Genomic DNA, 22,586 nt, shown 5'->3' with positions numbered 1-22,586 from the left:
CGGAGAAACTCCGCCTTTGTTCACAACCCCTCCTCTAGCCCCAGCTGGCCCGCTTTGGCTCAAGGTTTTCGTCGGGCCAAAAAACCCTGGCCGTTGGCCCCGAGGAAGCCCCGAGGCACGATCAAGCCCCGGAAGTGACAGTGGAAACGCAACTGGCCCTGGCACGCACTAGCACGCCCGGTCCTAGCTTGGTAGTGGAAACACGGCTATTCTGACCAATGTGTTACACTTGAACTTGAAGATGACCAAGCACTCTGGCCAAAACATCTCACTGACAAAGAACGCTGCTTAATAGTGCAGAGAGGCCCAGTTCAGAGCAAGGATAGAATTTATCCTTTTTATTTTTCTTCTTTTTTTTATTTCTATTTAAACAATAGATGTAGAGGGCCCCATGTCTGTGTTTGCCTTGGGCCCCAAAATGTCTAAATCCGCCCCTGATTGCCTATAACAGAGTACCGGCACCTCTTTTGGGCCACTTAAAGCACTGAATGATTCCATTTCAGGATTCTTCTAAATGGTTCCAATTACTGAACTCAGTTATATCTGAAAGTTAGAAATAGTCTATTTTGCAAAAAAAAAAAATTAAATTAATTAAAAAAAAAAATTACAGGGGGCTTAGACAATCCAAACTTTTTAATGTACTATATGGCAAATCAGTTACAATTTCTTACTAAATGGATATACATTTATTCAGATAATGACGCTTGGATGGATTATGAACAATATGATTGCGATGAAATTAAACCATGTAATTAAAGAATGTCTGAAAAACAAATAATGTTGAAGTAGAATCTTGTTTCCCTCTATCAAAACACTATCATAAGAACAAAAGTACCCAAAATATTATTTTTCCAAATTGCATATCTGTTACTCAAAACAAATCAATGATAATCTTGTAAATTCTGGATTTATTTTTAATCTTAATTTTTAAGGCCCTATATGGTTCAGTGCCAGAGACAATGTGGCTCCATGTGCAAACTCTTAAATTTGACCAATTTTCAATGATCAAAAATCACCTTGCATACAGCTTATACTTATCGTTTTTAAAGGGGAATGTCTGAAAAACAAATAATGTTAAACATAAGTATCAAAAAAACAAACAAAAGTTGCTGCTTATGAGATCCAAAAAGACACAAACATGTTTACTACTAGAAAATGTGTAATTGCGGTAGATAACAGCTTTATGCAGCGGATTATTATAATGTTGACGGAATGCAGAATCACAGTGTTCACATTTAAAAAGTTCATTTATCAGTTTTGATCCTGACCCTCATTTACTATATTAATAAAAAAAATTAAAAAAAACTCTAAAAATAAAAGAATATTTTATTCAATCATTAATTAATTAATTAAAATAATTGTGATATTAATCAATAATTTAATAATAATTTTGATTTAATCATTTATTTTTAATTGAACTGTCATGAATGAAATGGCATCATTAATTGTTGCACTGAACTAAATGCACCAATTTTCATACATAAAATTTACACAGAATTTACAGAACCATTTTTTAAACAATTTACACATATATTTTGCTTGTGTTATTGTGTAACTGATTACAATGGTTTTGATGTAGGGAAAAAAAACACTAGTTGTAGATTGACAGGAGGATGATAAGAGCTGTGGTCAAACTTAGAGCCAGAAGTGGATGTTGGTTAACAGACATCGTCCGGTCAGTCATCCAGATGTCTTGATCCTCACACTGAGTGCAATCCGGCCGACATAGTGAACACACAGACATGTCCCGTCTCATCTCAGATGTGTAGGACCGGACTGTCCTCCGTCCTGCAGAAGATAAGGGAAAGAAACAAGGAGCTTGGAACACATGGAACCTGAAAATGCATTAGAGAATCTGTAGCTATTATTTAAAGAGTCTTACGGGGCTCATAGTAATCGTAGATCATGACCACAGCATCTTGGACACTGGTCACCTTAAATTCCCGGATGGTGGATATTTTACTGCAGATTTCCTCTGTGGTCACCTGTGATGAGAGGAAAGACAATGAGACACACAGAATGAACACAAAAACAATGAACCAAATAATCCATCATCAGCACAAAAACAGACTTAGCACACAATACTGTAATACTGATTAAATACTGTAAGAGCTAAGAGGAACTCACTGTGTCTAAATAAAGTATAACTCGTCCTGACGGTGTCTCTACTCGTCTGACTATATCATTTAGCTGGACACCGTTCTGGGCCAAACTGAACCCCGAGAGTAAACCCACGTCCAGTATGGCCATCCCCGTCTGTCTCAGGCCCTGGTTCTCCCTCAGCCTTAAAAAAAACAGCAAAAATACTGCTTTCAAACAGATTTCTAAAGAAAAGTGATTGCTCACAGTGACCCCAAAAAGTATTTGGACACTTAAAAATGTTTGTATTTCATGATTTGCATCAGTTATCCAAAATGTAATGTATTATTGGCCAGATATACTGTAGAACATGCATATTTTTAGGAATTGGTTTCTTGATAATCAACAACGTGGACACTGATTTTACATTTTAGTATCCATAATGAGACTACTGTATATTATTTATTATATATTTTTTTTATTACTATTGTTATTATATGCTTTCTGTATTGTACTTTTTTGTTATTCTCTCCAATAATTTCACGCAAAATGGACTGCTGATGAAAATTAGCCTTCTGGCTAACTCAAGTACATTATGTGAATGTTTATTAATGTACCATGTTCTTTTTAACTAAATAAAAATAAATGAAAATAAAAATAGAAACAAAACATCAAGCCTAGTGTAATCTGCAAACCAACAATGATTGAGCTTTTCACAAAACTGAAATTTTTTAGAGCCAATTATTTTTCATGTATCCATTTTTCATGAATGAATGAAGTTATTTCTCAAATTTACATGGATATCCTTTATTATATAAATAACAATAAACATCCACAACGTTTGCAAAAAAGAAACTGTCAAAGACTTTTTGTCTTTTTTTTTTTTTAAGAATATGTTTTCTGTTTCATAATTCATTTTGTGATTTTTTTTTTTATATTGAATTGTGCACTTGCTATATTTTATTCGAAATAAATGCCATTTGTTTTGATATTTTGTTATATAGTACAAATATATTTATATTTTTTCATTATTACCATTTTGGATTTGAAAATAAGATATTAAACAACGTATTGTTGATATATTTTATTTTATATATTTTTCTAATTTATATTATTATATGTTTAATGTGATTTTTATTTGTATTAGTTTATTAATTAACCATAATCCAGCAGCCCTATTATTTTGTAAACTTTTTAATCACATATTTTGGTGCTGATGAAATCATTTAACTCAGCCTCTCACCTGAAACATATGTTAAGGTTTACACTGAACTGCCGATCATCCATTACATCTATATACAAATAAAAGGCCTCGTCCGTGTGAATGTCACGCCGTCTGAGCGATGTTCTCAGGTTCATCACATTGTAGAACACACTAAGCTGAAACAGTAAGAGATAATCAATATTACTCTAATAAGTCTTTGGGATTTTTGTCCTCATTTCATAACCAAATTAGCAATCACAACTTGAAATGAGATCATCTCTGCTTTTCTGACTCTTCTGCTGAACAGAGATCTGGATGCTGTTTCTTCTAATGAGGAAAACCACCTGGGCCGGTTTATGTGCTTCATGGCGAGCAATCAAAGGTTTAATTACACATTGGACTGAGAAAGTATCTCTTTTTATCTTTATGGGGATTTCAGTTGTTATTCGCATCTGTTGCACCTTCATAACCTGCTTTCATTGGTAATACCTTGCTAACTGACAGGTTTGCAATGGAGATGTTAGCTTGGTCTAATGTGTTAAGATGGTCAACCAGCAAATAGCAGCTTTTTTTAACTTCAATATTTTTTGCAGCAGTACAAACTAATTTATTTCAGGACAAATTCTCAAGGAGGGAGTTTAGACGTACCTGAAAAAGAGCAAAACCTTTACCCTCAGCCACCACCTCAATATCAACCTCCTTTACTGCTTCAATCTGTAGAGACAAACCCAACATACAGTAAGCCTGTGTCACTTAGCAGATCTTCACACATTACTAGAGCTTCACAAACAGTTAACTGCAGTCAGAACTTTGATAAGAAACCACACATATGCTGTTTAATGCTTCATGTTAGGAGTTACACACTGTTGTTTAGAAATATGGGGAATACAATTTTGAATAAAGTATTTTATGCTCACAAAAGCATTTATTTGATCAAAGATACAGTAAAGACACATACAGTACACTGTGAAATATTGTTACAACTGAAAATAACTGTTTTCAATTGTAATATATTTTAAAGTACAATATATTCCTGTCATGGCAAAGCAGAATTTTCACTGATTCAATAATAAAACCACATGATGTAAACACTGTGCGTGTTCATATGATTTTATTGTGCAAAAACTAAACTTTTCTTTGTGAAATTTGACTACTTAAAAATTACCATGACAGCCCTTAAAACGATTTAAACAGCTTTACAGCTCAAATAATAGAGGTTTTAACTGAAGAATTAATGTGTTTATAAAAAATATATGCTTCACATTTGTGATTTTACAATAAGATTGTTCATTAAGATTGTTCATCTTAATGCATTTATTTGATCGAAAGTACAGTAAAAACTGTAAAATTACATTATAATAATATATAGATTATATTATATTCATATATTTTAAAATGTAATGTATTTTTGTGATGCAAAGCTGTATTTTCAGCATCAAGAATCATTTCTTATTATTATCAATGTTGAAAGCAGTTCTGCTTAATACTTTTGGTGGAAATGGTGATGCATTTTTCAGGCTTCGTTGACGAATAGAAAGTTCAAAAGAACAGCATTTATTTGATTTGTAAGTATTTTGTAGCATTGTCTTTACTCTAGCATTCGTTTCTTTAAAAAAAAAAAAAAAAAACCCTGCTGACCCCAATCTTTTGAACAGAAGTGTGTCTCTAGAGCAGTGTATTATATACATACGGGCAGGTCTTGGCTCTGTTGGAGCAGGTAATTGTCTCTGTCTATGTTGAATGTGGCGGCAGCACCGGAGGCACGGTTCACAGTGATGCTGAGATCTATGGACTCTGCGCTGCTGAAGGTGGTGTAGATCGACAGCGCATGCAACGCCATCACTGTATCCTGATGATAAAGACAAACAAACTGAGCAAAGATATTTTTAATAAAGCTTTAAGGGCATTCAAAAAAAAAAAATGGGAAAAGCATGTATCATTTTTGGCAGATGTTCTAATCTCTACGTCAGTGACAGGTGTCTGTGCATCTGTGTCACAGAAACACTCTCAATTCAATCACCCGCCGCCTGGAAAACAACACTGCACATGTGCGGAGCAGAGGCACAGATCCTTTAATCTTTCCACACTCCGCCAGGACTCGTTTGTTGTGTCAAAGCGAGGGGCTTCAACATGAGAGTAGAGCTTTATCAAAGCTCACGTCCTGGAAACTGCTAGTTATCATTGAGGTAAGTGTTCGTGACTGATCGCAGGCCTTGGTCCTGAGCCAAATCTCCAGGATAATAGTAAAATAGATAAAAGTACATTTTCTTGTCTCGCCTCAATGGCACAGCTCGATTTCCAACTGAAAAATTTGCCTGCCAATTAATTCACCCCCTGAATCAATGGAATAGATGTGTGTAATCATCAACAGTGGAAACTAGTCAGTGTTAAACCCTGCTGACTGCAAGGATCCTGTGGTTGAAGGAATTTCACAGGTTCATTTGTGGTGTAATTTGATTAGCTTTTTTGTTCGTGTGTTTGATCCTTCTTTTCTTTAAAAAAAAAAAAAAAAAGAATAAGAAGCTTTGTTACAGCTTTGTTACAAGGAAAGTAAATGGCCCAATCCATATACGTATAATATTGTTTCAATAATAAAACCATAATATGTAAACAATGTGTGTTAACAATGTTTACAATTATGAAGTTATGATTTAAATCACTTTACAGCCCAAATAATAGATGCATTTTAAGAAGAAGTAAGTGTTTTTATGAAATTATCCACTTCATATTTCTGCTTTTAAATCCTCTAAACATTGACCCCATTCACTTCCATTGTAAGTGCCTGGCTGTTTTGCCTTTTTTTTTTTCTTTCCTTTCCTTTTTTTTTTTTTAAGAGAAATTAACAAAATAAAATGTGGAATTAGTCAAGATTATTTCTGGGGATAATCAACATTATGATACAAATGATATAGATGGAGCGTAACTTCTACTGAACCTGTAATATTCCTGTAATATTGTGAAATACTATTACAGTTCAAAAAACATTTTTTTCTATTTGAATATCATTAAAAAATGTATTTATTTATGTGATATAAAGCTGTATTTTCAGCATCATTGCTCCAGTCTTCAGTGTCACATGATCTTCAGAAATCAGTCTAATATGATGATTTGCTGCTCTAGAAATATTTCTGATTATTATCAATGCTTCATATTTGTGTAACTATTAAGCCAGTGTTTTAAATGGTGACATTCGTTTCAGGAGCCTGAATGCCTTTAAGTGCCTTTTAGTCAGCCATTCTGTCCCGTTTAAACTGTTTCTATAGTCTCTCTCGTGAGATGATTGTCTGTTTGATATGTACCTGAGTGGATCCGTATCCCCCTAGATGGTTTCTTTGCTTACTGAGCCACTTCACCAGAGTGAATCCTTCATCCATTAGCTGGAGTCTGTGCATGGCGAGCAGTACGTAAGCCGACATCTCAATATCTGATGAACTTGGCTGCCAGGAACCATACAGGACATTGGCTGGAGATCTCCAGGTTGGCACTCCATCTGAAAGACCCAGGTACAACATCACCACCCAACTATTATAAACACATTTACTGTGCCAGGTACGACGCTCGTCCATAACACTACAGCTGCTCGCCACACTGTGTGGGTTTAAAGGAAAGTTGCAGGTTATTTTACAGCTTCGTGTGTGTGTTTCACATGTTTCACATCTGTGGCGTGCTGTCCAGAGGATATTTACCAACAACTAGTGCTCTGTTCAACAGCTCGGTGAGGGCAGATGGAGCAGCGGTGCTGTTGGCCAGAGACAGAGCATAGGTGACTACAGACAGACTGTAGTTACTGGAGATTCCCTGAGCCAGTCGAGACGTCAGATAACTCACGCCAGAAGAGATGCTGCCTTCATATGCATTCTACCACAGACACAAACAGATAGTCTTCAATTAATCCATCCATCCTTTCTACGTTCGATCGATCAATCCATCTACCATTCAATCATTCAGTCTAAGTCACCCTGTATTCAGCGTCCTCCAGAAGCGCTATGAGGACATACGCTGTGAGAGACACCGGCCCATCCTGTCCTCCCTGGAGCTCTGTGTGGATGACCCGACCCGGCTCGTTGAACGAACCGTCAGGGTTCTGATGAACCAGCAGCCAATATGCTGTCCTATTCATCACCATCGGCTCAATGGAAATGAAGTCCTGAGCCTGGAGGAAACACCTGAGCACGAACGCTGACAGCCTGAAGATCATAAAACACACCACCAATATTAAATATGGTAAATGCTAGTTTTACTCCAAATCAGAATTTATGCTGGAATGTGTTTATTTGTGTTTACCATGTGCTGCCAGAATCATCACTGTCTCCAAAAGCACTGAAGGAGCCATCAACCCTTTGGTAAGAAAGCTCACGTTCATAAGCTGCAACCAAACATATGATATATTATATGACAACTTGGGGACATTTACTTCTTGTGCTATAGCACTATAAGACTCCACACGCTCACCATCCATCATGTAGCTCATAGCTTTGTTTCTAGTCTGTTCATCGCTCTGCTTCGTGCTTCTCATGTACTGGAGAACATAAATATTCGGAGCAAAATGGATCATGTTCTGCTCACCACAACCATAAGGCATCTCAATGAGAGAGTCTAGATTGTTAATGGACGGGCCCAGAATGTCACCTTCAACACAGACAGATATAGAGGATAGATGTTTTCAGTCAGACTGATGAAGTCCTCTTACAATAGAAATACAGAGGGAGGACACCCACCCACAGCAGACACACTGGCCCTTTGACTGCCAGGAACCACATTTGGAGGAAAACTAAACGACATTGTCCTGGACAGCGTTTTCTGCTTCAGTTGAAACTCCAGAAACAAGGTTTGAGTGAACGACTGCTCCAGTCCCTCTGGCTAGAGAAAAATCATTCAACACCATCAACATCCAACAAAAATAACAACAAATGTTTAGCAGGATTTTTCACTTTCCAAGCTGTTGCACATGTTGTACACTGCACATTGTTGGAGTCGGTTTAATTTGTTTAAAACAAAAATGGATTACAGATTTGGTTTGCTGTAATAAATAGAATCATGAAGAATGAGGGGAAAAAAGCTAAAATATCCAGATGCATTGTCATGAATATACATACATACATACATACACACACACACACACACACACACACACACACACATATATATATATATATATATATGGCAAAAAATGCCATGAAAACTGTCAAAATGTTAAAATAAATAATTATTTAATTAATAAGTTAATAAATAATTCTTCTTAAATAAAAATCTTGAATTTATTTAAATAAAAAACTGATTTTCCATTAATGTAAGAAATATAGAATTATAAAAAATGAGGAAAAGGCTACAAATGTCCATATGCATTGCAGTCGTTTAATTTGAGTTGATTATTTACATTGAGTTTGATAATTTGCTTGAGTTGAAAATGTAATAATAATGTCAAAATACATAAATAAATGCATGAATAAAAAAAAAAAATACTAATCTCAAAACAAAATGGATTTCCATTATGCAAAATAGGCCAAAGGTTTTCTTTTAAATTTGGGGTGATATATTACACTGAAATGAATCACCTTGACAAGAACCGTCTTGTAGACCCAGTCTGAAGAGTAGATGGACGTGGCTTTGACGGAGATGGGAATCTCTCCCAGCGCTGTGGCTCTGATGGGGAACAGAAGTGTTGTGATGTTGTTACTCAACACTGAGGCTTTCCTCACGTTGTCCAAAGAAAATCCTCCATTGTCTGGTGACACAAACTCAAACATCGAACTTTCTGCAACCACCACCATCACCTGTGATGGGTAAAGACAAGAAGAGAGCTTCAGGTCAATTGTAATGTAGCTGACTCCAATTCACAAATCAACTTCAAATTAAATTCACAGAACAGTTTGCTTTTGTTTATTTGTATTTCCAGGGTTTAATGCTGTGAGCTGGTGTCCTGAAATTTTTTCCTATCCGTCAGATTTTCCTACCCGGGTTACTTAGCATGCGCACATCAATATCGTGTCCTTTTTCTCATTCTAAACAACTATATTTAATGTATCTGCATCAGTGCTTTAAGTGGGCCAGTACGCAATAGCTCTTGAGCGTACCGCCACCTCTCCGTGCGCCCAGAACGTGCTTTTAGCGTACCGGTACGTTCATTTGGACATCTGCTTTAATAGAGGTTTTAATCCTTTGCCTGCGCTGCCGCTTTTCAGAGCCCCCTTCACAATGAACGCTTCCTAATTCTTCCTAGTTCGGAGCAGGTTGCAAATCAATTGAATCATTTCGGGAGTTCGGAGCGGGATTGCAAATCATTTGAATCAGTTCGGGGGTTCGTAGCGGGTTTGCGAATCATTTGAGTCAGTTCGGAAGTTCAAAGCGGGTTCGCGAATCATTTGATTCAGTTCGGGAGTTCGTAGCGGGTTTGCGAATAATTTGAGTCAGTTCAGGAGTTCAAAGCGGATTCGCGAATCATTTGAGTTAGTTTGGGAAACGCGAATCATTTGAATCAGTTCGGGAGTTCGTAGCGGGTTCGCGAATCATTTGAGTCAGTTCGGAAGTTCAAAGCGGGTTTGCGAATCATTTGAGTCAGTTTGGGGATCGCAAATTATTTGAATCAGTTCGGGAGTTTGGAGTGGGATCACGAATCATTTGAGTCAGTTCGGGAGTTCAGAGCGGATTCGCGAATCATTTGAGTCAGTTTGGGGATCGCGAATCATTTGAGTCAGTTTGGAAGTTTGAATGCAGTAGCTCTTTCTAAGGGTATTTTTTCAAAATCCTTTTGCACATTTTATTTATGTTCAGTATTTCTCTATAGCTCAAGAAAATCCACAAACTAATAAGAGGGTTTATTATTAAGGTGGCCTGTTGACTGCTGTATATAAAACCCCTTCAATATAGTTGTTGTTACCTCAGGGAATAAGGGGAGTCATCAAAAAAAAAAAAAAAAAAAAAAGGCTATAATACAGTACCGGCACCTCTTTTGGGCCACTTAAAGCACTGATCTGCATTAATGTACGGGTAAGGGGGTTGGGGTAGGTGTAGACTTTAATAAAAACGCAATCTAATAGGTAGAAAACAATATTTATTGTTGGTTTCCTATAGCTGTATGCCTTCTAGCTACAACCACGAATATAACACATAATTACTGTATTTGTAATGTAAGGGTAGGTTTAGGGTTGTGGTAGGTGTAGATGTTAATAAACCATAACTTTACAGTAGTATTTTTCGTTGTCGAATTACTACCCACTGTTTTAGTGGGAGGTAGGACAAATCGACAGAACACCGGTGCTTTGTTCAAATAACTAACACAAAGTTTAACAGTTTCAGCAGTAGTAATGATTCACCCAAAAATGAATAATGTACTCAACCTCAGGCCATCCAAGATGCAGAAGATTTTGTTTCTTTTTGGAACAGATTTGGAGAAATGTAGCATCATATCCTTTGCTCGCCAATGGATGCTCTGCAGTGAATGGGTGCCATCAGAACGAGAGTCCAAACAGCTGATAAAAACATCACAATAATCCAGACTCCAGTTCATCATGTGAAGTGAAAAGCTGAGTTTTTATACGAAACACATAAACTTTAAAAAAAATTTTAATGTCAAACTGTTCTGGTTAAAAAGTGCTCTACTTTTAATGTTGCTTTCTCTAATTAAATATGTTGTCTTGTCTGAATTAGAAGAGAAATGTGCACAGATCTAGTACTGTTTACATGCCAAAACACTTCTAAACAAATATGTAGGTGGATTTTGATGTGAGAGAACAATAAGGGATGGACTTCTTTACTGGAGGAAGCGTTATTATTGATTATAGATTATAGTATTTTTTTTTCGTACAATTATGCAGCTTTTAACAAGATGTTAACTGATGAACTGGAGTGGTGTGGAAGACTTGTGGATGTTTTTATCGGCTGGTTGGACTCTCGTTCTGAGTCTGACGGCACCCATTCACTGCAGAGCATCCACCGGTGAGTGAGTATTGCAATGCTACCTTTATCAAAATCTGTTTCTATGAAGAAACAAACTTATCTTTATCTTGGATGGCCCTAGGGTGAGTACATTTTCAGCAAGGTTTCATTTTAGGGTGAACTATTACTTTAACAAACACTAATAAATGTGTTTTCCTGTATCAGTTAATCAAAGTTCAGAAACTAACCTCCAAATCTACATCCATATAGTTGAATAAATTGACTTCCAGCAATAGCAGTTCTCCACGGATCAGGAATGCCGGGAGATTCAGTAACACAAAGAAATCTCGGAACACAGTCAGCTGGGAAAGAAACTCTCTTTTAATAATCAGTATCTCTATTAATATTCAGTGATGAGTAAACTGTACATGGTAAATCACCTCTGCAGGAGCGCTGATGCCCAAACCCAGATTCTCTGACATCACGATGGCAAAGGCCACCCAAGAGGTCAAGCTGTCCGGCACAGTGAACTGGAAGGAATCCGAGACAGAATTACTGCAATGTAAGAAATAAAAACAGACACAATTTAGTAAATTGCTGACATTAAATTAATGTAGATAGAAGCTCAGATAATTCTTAGGGAGGGTGGGGGGTGTTGAGAAGCAGAAGACAATACTTTGATTAAGCAAGGATGCATTCCATTGATCAAATGTGACAGTAAAGATATTTCTAATACTTCAAAAATGTATTTAAAATAAATGCTGTTCTTTTTTAACTTTCTACTCATCAAAGTGTTCTGGGAAAAATGTATCGTGGCTTACATAAAAATATGAATCAGCACAACTGTTTTCAATATTGATAATAGTCAGAAATGTTTCTTGAGCAGCAAATCAGCATATAAGTATGTCTTATCTTTAAAAAACAATGGGTAAAAAATAGAACTTTTGAACAGTAATGAATAACTTAAGCATTAAAGTCAAATAAAACTGAGATCTCTGACTGTTGGTTTAAGACTAATGGCATATATTTGTTGAGATCTCTTGTGAAACTCTAGAGGAGATGTATGTGAAGTTACTGGGGTCTCAGGGGAAAAAAATCAGTAGGAGACTAAAACAAAGTTGTTTGGCTCATTGTTGTCTAGGAGAAACAACTTGGATATTAAAGAGATCTCATTTATGAATTCTTGTTATTTCCTACTTAAAGTCGGCAAGTTCTCCTCGTACCTCACATTAGCATCCAGCCAGATCCAGGTTTCAGGAAAATCTTTTCGCTTTCTTGGTTCCTGAAGAGCCTCGCTGTTCAGCTGATTCAGATAGTCTTCCGTCCCTGCTGTGGAATATATGAGCTTTGATGAGAGAAGGATTATGAAATGCAAGACATTAAAGGCAAAACCATTGTTTTTTCATGTACTGGTAAATTTTGCATTACATTTCTTATTTTCAGAACTACATATTTTAGTGTTTATTTATTTATTCCTACTGTGTCAATAGCTTACAGACATTGTAGGAATACTCAATATATATTATGAAGAATATAGTAAAGATGTCTCTTATGCTTTATTGTTTTTATCAAAAATAAGATGGTAAAACAGCAATATTGTGAAATATCATTACAAGTTAAAATTACTGTTTTCAGTTTCAACATATTTTAATCAACATATTTTGATCAAAGCTGTATTTTCAGCATCATTACTCCAGTCTTCAGTGTCACATGATCTTCAGAAATCAGTCTAATATACTGATTTGCTTCTTAAGAAATATTTCTGATTATTATCAATGCTGATTCAGTTATAATGCATATCTTGAAAGGCTGTTTCCTCAGATTTTCTCCAGCACTGAGCCAGAAATCATTCAGGAACACTTACATTCATCAAACTGTTCGGTTTAATATATTGTTGACAGTATTTTCTGATTAATGGAGTGATAAAAAAGATATTCAAAATACCCTGTTAAAGCTGCGGTAGGGAACTTTTGACGCTCTAGTGGTTAATAAACAGAACTGCTTGCGTCTTGCGGAAGAACATTGTAGCCGGAACTACTTCTCTCTGTTTATGTCTATGAAGAATCACAAAGGTACTGGGTTACTCCGCCGCAGTACCCCCGAAGCAATCTAAAATAGTCCGAATATAAACACTTATTATAGGTGCACCCTAGTGATTCAGGACAAGCTAAAAACACGGTTTGGAAAATGGATTCATGGTGTACTCGCTTATTATATAAATTTTTCTACATTTTGAACACAAACAAAGTTACGGACCGCAGCTCTGATTGGTTGTTTTTTACCGGGAGCGCATGACTTTCTGCAAATGGCAATAGGACACTGGGAGGAGCCAGAGGAGCTTGATTTTTTCACAGATTATCTGTCTCATATTCTACTGTCAGGACATAATGACAGGTTTAATAAATATGTACAAAATTTTTTTTTTTTTTTTACAAAAGTTCCCTACAGCACCTTTAAATCAGCAAAATGAAACAAAAAGGTATTTAAAACTGGCTTTAGTCAATGTTCAGAATTCTGTTCTGGAAATTAGTGCATATTTAATTATATAATAGCTTATTTGCATATTTAAACATATCTTTTCATTCTAAATTTTATGTCAATGTACTGTGATTAATAAGCAAAGGAGTATGATAATATCTATTAGTTAAAAATTGCACGGTGTTCACCTCGTCTCAAGGAAATGTGACTGCAAAACCTGTTGCTCTGTTTAAATTGGTTGCCAGGGCGTTGCTAGGTGGTTGCTAAAGTGTTCTGATTGGTTGCAGGAGACTTACGGAATGCAGGTATAAACTGATCAATTTCCTGATTCAGCGTGGCATCAGTCAGAACCGTGACGCCGCACGTCTGCAGAATACAACAATAACCATAAACCCTTGTGAACAAATGATACGAGTTCTGTTCCTGAGATTAAAATCAAGCATCAGATGACACTCATGTATCTGATCTACCGTGAATATGGAATACGGATCTCCCATTTTCATGCTGCTGTAATCCGTATGGCTCATCTCTCTGCTATATGACAGAAATTCTTCCAGCACCTGAAAAACACACACAGAAGCTCATGTTGCTGATCTTAGGTTAGTTCGGATCAGTTTTTGTGATGCCAGACATCATGTGAATAGAACAAGCTGCTGTTTGGCGATCACAAATTCTGCGTTGAAATTTGTTCACCTAGTTCTGACAAACAGAGCTCCTCTCAGTTTCTTTCTTTTGTCTAAAAGTGAAACGCAGGCGTGGTGTCGGCATTTGGTTACATAGGATGCCCAGTTAAAGATACCGTGTGCTCTTTGTGTGGGTGAAACAATCGTCTGAAAATCTCAAAGAAGATTTCCCACACTTTAAAACACACACTGAACAAGATAAGAAATCAGGTGAGAAACTCGGGAAACAAAGGCTCGGTGTTGATGACACGATCTAGAATCTGTATGAGACCATGTTACCGTCTTCTCTGTGATGCCATTGTCTTTGCTGGAGTCTAATGCTGCTTTGTCCACCACCAGAATTCCCAGCAGAGATCCGGCCTCAGATACAGACACGGAGAGAGAGACAGAATCTGCTGGTTCGGCATGATCCTGACTCCAGCTCACAGATACCTGCAATTGAGATCAAGGATCAATTATTATTAGAATATATATATATATAATCTACACACTGTAATAAAAATTTGTTTCACTTTTAATGTGATTCAATTATTTTATGGTTCTTCTGTAATTCTGTGGTGCTGATTATTATTTTCACATTGCATCAATATTTTGGTAAATATTTAAGTCAGGTAAGTCATTAATTATGAAACTCTGGTTTAGTACAGATAGGTTTCTGTACAAATTTTGCACTAAGTTTAAAGATATTTTGCTAACATTCTGTAATATTCTAGTGCTTTCTGGAACATTCCAGAACACTGCAGGACTATTAGACTGTTAAACTGTTGTTAGCTCAGTTTAATGCGTGTACCATGTTATTTTTATGCATGAGTAAGTAGCTTGAGTAAGTTGTCAACATTTTATTCATAAAGAAATATAAAAAATAAAAGTGAAACAAAACATAATAAATTTAATAAAACCTTAATATTTTACAGATTAGTAAAACAGTTAATCTGTAATGCCAAATAAATATTTTATTTTTTAGATGGCTGATTTTCATCAAAATATCAGAAATATGACTCAATAATATAATATAAAAATGGTACATTTGCATGAACAAATTAATTAAGTATAATTAAAATATAATAAAAAATGTCAATTTAAATATAAATTTATTTTATTACATCATTTATTTATTTATTTATTATTTTTAGCAAACATTCTTTATCAGCATTGGTGTCATCAGTTTGAATAGTTTTTAGCTCAATGTCTTAATATTGCCATATTTAAGAATAAAACAGGATAATTAATGAGAAAATCCATCAGGAAGATTAACCAGCATTATCACATACAATTAATTTAGAAATCAAATCACATCACATTTATACATTTCCATCCTGATCTTATGTTATATTTCCAAACATATATATATATACATATATATATATATATATATATATATATATATATATATATATATATATTATATATATATATATATATATACGTGAGTATCATTTGATGAGCTCTTACTGTGTTTTGCAGGACTTGTGTGAAAGTAACTTGCAGCGCATCATTCACGATCTCTCCGTCTGGAAGCGTGTGGTACACCACCACACAAGCCTCTGGAGTCCAAGAGTGATCTGTGTTCAGACTGAAGGAGGAGGAATGTACCGTCCCAGCATCCAGCACCCGACCGCGGGACATCACCTGCATCAATACAGTGTCCCAATGACTTATACTTTAAACCATACGTTCTACTTAACCTGATCAAAAAAGCACTCATAAGTTCAAATAATCACATTTAATAAAATCAATTTAAATTTTGTACTGGATTTAATCACATTATTTTAAATCAAACACATTTTAAATGTCTGATTTAAACAATATCTAATTAAAATATTATTAAGATTTAAATTTTAATATTTATTCTTATGTAAAATAATACATTTGCAGGTTCCCATTATTCACAATGACATTAAATGGACTGGTAACACTTTAGAACAGGTAACACCTATTAGTTGCTTATTAGCATGCATATTACTAGAATATTAGCCATGTATTAGTGCTAATTAAGAACATATTAATGCCTTGTTCTACTTGACCTTATTCTACATCCCTAATCTTACCTACTACTTCAAAATGGTTGTTTGAACTTTCCAAATTCTGACTGATTGATTGATTGATTGATTGATTGATTGATTGATTGATTGATTGATTGATTGATTGATTGGTTGATTGACAAATGGAGGTTTCTCATACAGGGTTGATCAGTATTGGCTCAATAGTTAAATCTTTGTCTTAAAAATGGATGAAGTATCGCTTTATTCAAAATACTTACAAGGTAGTGAAATTCTGCCAGATTAAAATTGTTCTCCAAAGTCAAATACAGCGGCTGTCCAACCTGCAAAAGTCACTCTGTCAGTGAAATCAAAAATAATGTGAAATAAGATGAAATTCAAACAGCCTGAGTACCTGAGGCTCACTGTCTCTGTGAAGCTGTATGTAGGAACTGCTTGGTGAAGAATAACTCCTGTAGAGCTGAAGACCCTGGACTGCATCTTTAAACCGAGCCTGAAAGCAAAGTTAGGAGGAAGGGATGTCAAGTGCCAAGCTTCATCCCAGTTGACATGCTTCTACTATGCATATTGGATATCAAGGCAGTGGAAAGTGTGGATGAAGTGTTTACACCTGTATATCGAGTGTGGCAACGCTGTCAGAGAGGTGAATCTGGAAAGACATCACGCCATCAGCAGTAACAGGAAGATTCATATCTTCGACTGGAATATCGGAAATGGAAGAGAAGGTGAATGTTGGTGTGTTGTTCAGCATGCGAGGTGCCATGGATTCATTGTTGTTCCACGTCCACGTCCAGGGGCTGGACTCGCTCTGGGTCACCTCCAGCTGCACACTTCTGCTCTGCTCTTCAGCTGTCAGTGGCCGGCTGTCATAGGTGCTTAACTTCAGCTTAGAAAAGAAAAAATACAGGGGAAAAAATTTTAAATGAAGGATGAATCCATTGGTTATGATAGGTCATGTCTAGGTCATATATTTCACAAAAATTAAACATATACAGTATATAAAATAATGAAAACAAATCAATAAAAAAAAAGAAAATACAACTTTATTGTTCTCTTTTTTAGAATAGAGAATTCACCCCATTACTTCATTTAAATAAGGCCTGTTCCTTAGAACCATTCAGATTTTTGCATAGTGACATTATTTCCATAACAAAAAAAATATATATAAATACACATATATATATACATATGTAACCCCTCTCTCCCGGGTCCTCACTAGCGCGTCTCTTGAGATCGGGGAGTGAGGTTTACCTGCACAGCACTACTCGCTGGCCTCACATACATCCACACATACACACACACACACACACACACACACACATACACACACACACACATAGTGTTCTTGGAGGGGTTTTAGCGTGTTGCTCCAATAGCTAAGGTTTTCTGAGTGGGTTTCCTGTCAATAAAATGTAATTCTATGTTATGTAAATTTACAATATTCATAAATATTGAATATTGCAGCTGATTTTACTAAAAGATAATTACAGCAGTTTTGTGTAATAAAGTAAAATATAACTGCATTACAGCAATGACACATAGACACATCACACAATCTTGCTTGATTGTAATGAAAATAATAAAATTATATTATTTTGTGTATTTGTTTTTTAGGGTGAAACATGACTTAATGATTCACCCAGTTTACCCCAAGTATGGACTGAAAAGTACTGTTAATCAGTCTCTACCTGAGCAGTGAAGGTCATGGAGGGCTTTATGATCTGTGGATGCTGCAGAAACTCCAGGGTGTATTTATTCATCACAATAGAAACCCGTGCGCTGCTGTTGTAGGTTAACCCTACAGACAGAGAAATAAAAACAGCTTATTAATGTTATTAATGTTTGATAGCCATGTACAGGCAGGATGGAACGCACCTGTAACATCTGTGACATTCACACTAATGTCCACGTATTCACTGGGCCCATATCCATCATAATATGAGTATGTGTGGTCACCTAACCGTTTGGAGTGCGGCACATCAAACGTGATAGCAGCAGAACCGTCGATCTACACCAGAGATAATGAGTCTGATTAACGGTTAACAAAATGTTGACTTTAAATTCAATGCATGGGGTTTCACATAGGTACCAGTCAGTCACTAAATCAGCCTTTTTAACCAAAAGAAAGACATCGAATAAAACAGCTTCTGAAAAATATGACACTTAACAATGCATTTACCTCAGGAACGTTATGCAGTGTTCACAGTTCATTAGTTAGCTATACAACACCAGGGGGCACTTACTGTTAATTATCTATGTTTGTCTGAATTAATCTTTTATGACATGATTTTATGAAAAGAATTGAGTTGTAGGCTATAGAAACATGAAAATAAATAGTAATTTATATAATAACTTGCAGAATAAGAGAGAAAACAAATCTATCAGTATCAGTCTAAATGAGAAATGTAGTAATGGTGTATCGTTAGTTTCAAGATGATTCTCCTGAAACTGTACTCACTGTTTCTTTGAGTTGGTAATGCTTACTGAGTCCATTGAAAAAGTGGAAATATGTGACAGACATCATCCCACGGACAGGCTTCCCATAAAAATATCTGAAAACAGAGGAAAAAGTATGAATTTTGTTTTTCTTTTGAGTTTTCTATTTACTACTGTTCAGGCTCACTTGGCTGTGACCGTCCCGGACAGTGTGTCTTCATAATGCAGGACGGAGGGGACGTCCACGTTCACCTCGAATTTAGGCAGCGCTGTAAACACATGATGTTAAAGACTGCTGTCCTGACAAAACATAGATCATAAAAGATATGCGGCATATGTGAAATCTCACCATAGTAGTCCACAGTGAACTCTCTCTCTTGTACAACATCCTGCATAAATACAAAAAAAGAAGTGTGGGAATTGTGTAAAGAGCATCAATTACATGTCAAAGTTGTATAGTTTAGGGGGTATTTAGGGGGGTTTAAACAGTCTGATGTGTAATTTTCATGTTTGCTAAAATATTGTTTCTGCAAAATAGGCCAAAACTTCAAAAAAGACAACTTTCCACTCAACTCACATTGATTCCAGATACAATTTTCCACGGGCCGAGCGGCGGGTTCTGAGAGAGGTTCAGCTCTTTCGAAACAACCCCTAGAAAGCCATCGACAGACAGCCACTGGCGAATCATATTCCCCTTGGGATCCTGTTCACATTTAAAACACACAAAAAACAGTCCATCCATTTCATGAGGACACTGCTGATGTATCTGTTCATTTCCTCACAGTGGTGCTAAAATAACCGTTTTAAGATGTTCAGTCACTTTTGACTGCCAAGGAGTATGAGAACATATTAATGTTGTCTCTGATTTAAACTGAAAGATTAGGTTTACTTAGGGATAAGCAGATGTATGTGTGAGGAAATATATATTGTTAAAAATAAATAAATAAATAGCAGCACATGAGAACAGTTCCAGTATCTGTTTTGATTTACATGTTAGGCTACTACTGGCTTTACTGTCAGGGATTTATTTTTCTAGCCGACTGATGCCATATAATCATTTATTTATTTAAAAAAAAAAAATATTACTAGGGCTGTCAATTTAACGTTAATTAAATTTATTCATTAAGGAAATATTATAAATATTATAAAGCCACAGCAGAACTGCTGTGTGTCTCCAATCAACACACCGATGTTTCTTTTCTGAATGAATCGTTTTGAACAAATCAGTTGAACAATGATTCAAAGGCATTTATGTCATTCCTGAATGAAACAGAAACTAATTGAATGAATGAATGACTCAATGACTGACTCACAAAGACATTTACCGCCACCTGCTGGCAGTTATAGTTTAATGTAAAAACCTTTTTTTTTTAGCTTAGTATAATTTTTAAAAGAAATATTAATTCATTCATTTATAAATAAACAACATTTAAGATAATAAAATAACATTTAAGGAATAGGTCACACAAAAACAAATTTTCCGTAGTCACTTACTGTCATTTCAAACTTGTATGACTTACTTTTGTGGAACAGAAAAGAAGATATTTGGAAAAATGGTTACCAATTACTTTCAATATATGAACAAAAAATACTGAAATGTTTCTCAAATTATATTTAGTTATGTTAAAGCTAAATGCTTATGTGTAATACATTTTGTGCTGAATCAAAAAAAACATTTTTAATTATAAAGCTACTTTTTGTAATATCTACATGATATTTTTATCATTTAACCCAATAATGGCTTTAAATGATCTTCTAAGTCAAATTTAATTTGTGATCAACTTTAATCATTTAATTAAGATAACAAATTTTAATCGACTGACAGCCCTTATTAATACACATATTTTGCATTTAAGATATGTGTCATGTGACCATTTTATAAAAGCAATAAGCCCCATGAAGCTGCGGCTTACACTAAATTTAGATCAGCTGAGCTGTTTTACGCCAAACTCTCAAGACACCCACCCTGATGAAGATATCGATCTGACCCTTGGATGGCTTTCCTTCAGGTGTAACCGATACAACCCGAAATTTCACCGTCTGCCCTGGTTGGTAGTTGTTCTTGTCCGTCTGGATAAAGATGGACATGCACTTGGAGCTGAAGACCATTGTGGTGGAGTTAGAAAACACTTGATTAGCTCCAACAAACCCCTTGACATTCAGCTGATATGGATGCACGTAACTCATGGCATCAGAAAAGACCTGCGGAGGGGAAACAACACACAGTAAACTCTGCAACTCTGTACTTTACTGGTTTTCAGTCAGTTCATTTATTTTATTTAGAAATACATTCATGGAAATGAGAGTCTTGATACTCACAGGCGGAAGAGCCAGCAGTCTGGTAGAGCCTTTAAAATGAATACAGAGCAGACATGAATACTTGTTAGAACAAGGTGGAGTTGTATATTATATAAAATCATATGTACATTTCCAAGGTCATTTTAATAAGGTCACTTTTCCAGTTAGACAGTGTGATTTAGAATGTAAATGCTCTGTTAGACAAATAATTTGTTTAGGATTTAAGAAATTGCATTGCATTGCATCTCGGGCTAAATTAACACATTTTAATATATTTTAATAATTTCTGAACTTCAGAAACTGCAAGGAGATTTTAAGAAATAATTCAATACTGATTTTCTACATATATCAGCTTTTCAATGATTAATTGTTCCGTACTGAAACATAACATTAGATAAACTAAGAGAAAGAAATTTGGAGTTCACTACTGATAAATAAAATAATAAGATAAAAAAAAAACTAACCTATATGCTGGTTTGGTCAAGCTAACATAATAAATGTTTTGCATTTATGTATAGGAGATATACAAATGTGGGATGAGCCAGATGGTTATTCAGTGCAATGCAATAAAATAATAATAATGTTGATTTACCTGCTGGGACAGTGCTCTCTGTTTGGGCCACACTGCTGTGTCCATGGATGAGTTCAGCCGTGACTTTGATGGGATACTCTGCCAGAACGGTGACTGATAAAGTGGTCGGAACGCCACAGTGCAGGACTTCTGAGACAGATATGAGATAGGAGGGATTCTGTGCTGGGCTGAAATGAGAAAATGTCTTATTTTTCATAGCATTATAATAGAGACACATTAAAAAATGCATCAAAGACTCCTGAAAAAATATGAAGCAGCACAACTGTTGATAATAAGAAATGCTTCTTGCACAGCAAATCAGTATTTTAGAATGATTTCTGAAGGATCACGTGACACCGAAGACTGGATTCAGCTTTAACTCACAGATTTAAATAAAATGTTCAAATGTATTAAAATTGAAAACAGCTATTTTCACCATATAATAGTTTTTGCTGTATTTTCAAACAAATAAAAGTGTCTTCTTTTATTTTATTTTACCAACCCTAAATCGTTGTACAGTAGTCTGTCATAAATTATAAAGTCTTGAAGCATTTTTTATTTTAAGTACAAATTATACCTTGTTATTACCTTGGTGAGGTTAGAGTTCCACTGCAGAGAAGTAAACATCCCAGGACCCCGAAAACTTGAAGCCACTCCATTTGCAGGTGTGACGCTCCAGTGAATGTACTGTTACTGTTACTGAACTACTGAGACTAACACATGCTTTTAAAAAGCCATCCAACACCTGATCCCACATCACTCCACCTACACACCTGAGACAATGAAAGGCCATTCTCTGCACAAGAAAGGGACCTTTATAAAGACATGTTTGAGAAAAACTAACAAAGAAAAGAGAAAACAATTAATGAGTCTTAAATAAATGAAACTGTAATGAAATGTGAAGAATACATTCAGGGAAAGCTGTGTATACGGTGTCTAAAAATACTGCTGCACTCAACTAT

At 35.6% G+C, this 22,586-nt stretch overlaps 1 protein-coding gene across 1 annotated transcript; it reads right to left on the bottom strand.

Moving 5' to 3' along the window:
* Window positions 1-658: 658 nt before the first annotated feature.
* On the bottom strand, window positions 659-22,283 carry LOC113093342 (CD109 antigen-like). The gene is made up of 33 exons (XM_026259166.1): window positions 22,213-22,283; window positions 21,646-21,812; window positions 21,075-21,103; window positions 20,721-20,957; window positions 19,333-19,458; window positions 19,105-19,144; window positions 18,943-19,024; window positions 18,778-18,871; window positions 18,195-18,327; window positions 18,008-18,117; window positions 16,930-17,205; window positions 16,714-16,812; window positions 16,580-16,642; window positions 15,772-15,948; window positions 14,599-14,751; window positions 14,107-14,196; window positions 13,933-14,002; window positions 12,382-12,487; window positions 11,599-11,713; window positions 11,407-11,520; window positions 8,839-9,057; window positions 8,002-8,143; window positions 7,736-7,912; window positions 7,568-7,649; window positions 7,242-7,470; window positions 6,970-7,141; window positions 6,583-6,773; window positions 4,974-5,132; window positions 3,932-3,997; window positions 3,323-3,459; window positions 2,128-2,284; window positions 1,883-1,985; window positions 659-1,788 (listed from the first exon to the last, which is right to left on the bottom strand). The coding sequence occupies exons 1-33, from the start codon at window positions 22,281-22,283 to the stop codon at window positions 1,592-1,594; spliced, it is 4,383 nt and encodes a 1,460-aa protein (XP_026114951.1). The 3' UTR covers window positions 659-1,591.
* Window positions 22,284-22,586: the final 303 nt, after the last annotated feature.

Source organism: Carassius auratus, unplaced genomic scaffold (genome assembly GCF_003368295.1).
Source record: "Carassius auratus strain Wakin unplaced genomic scaffold, ASM336829v1 scaf_tig00214968, whole genome shotgun sequence".
NCBI classification, from domain to species: Eukaryota; Metazoa; Chordata; class Actinopteri; order Cypriniformes; family Cyprinidae; genus Carassius; species Carassius auratus.
The sequence above is the reverse complement of the archived record's forward strand: the minus strand, read 5'-3'. Positions and strand labels throughout refer to the sequence as shown.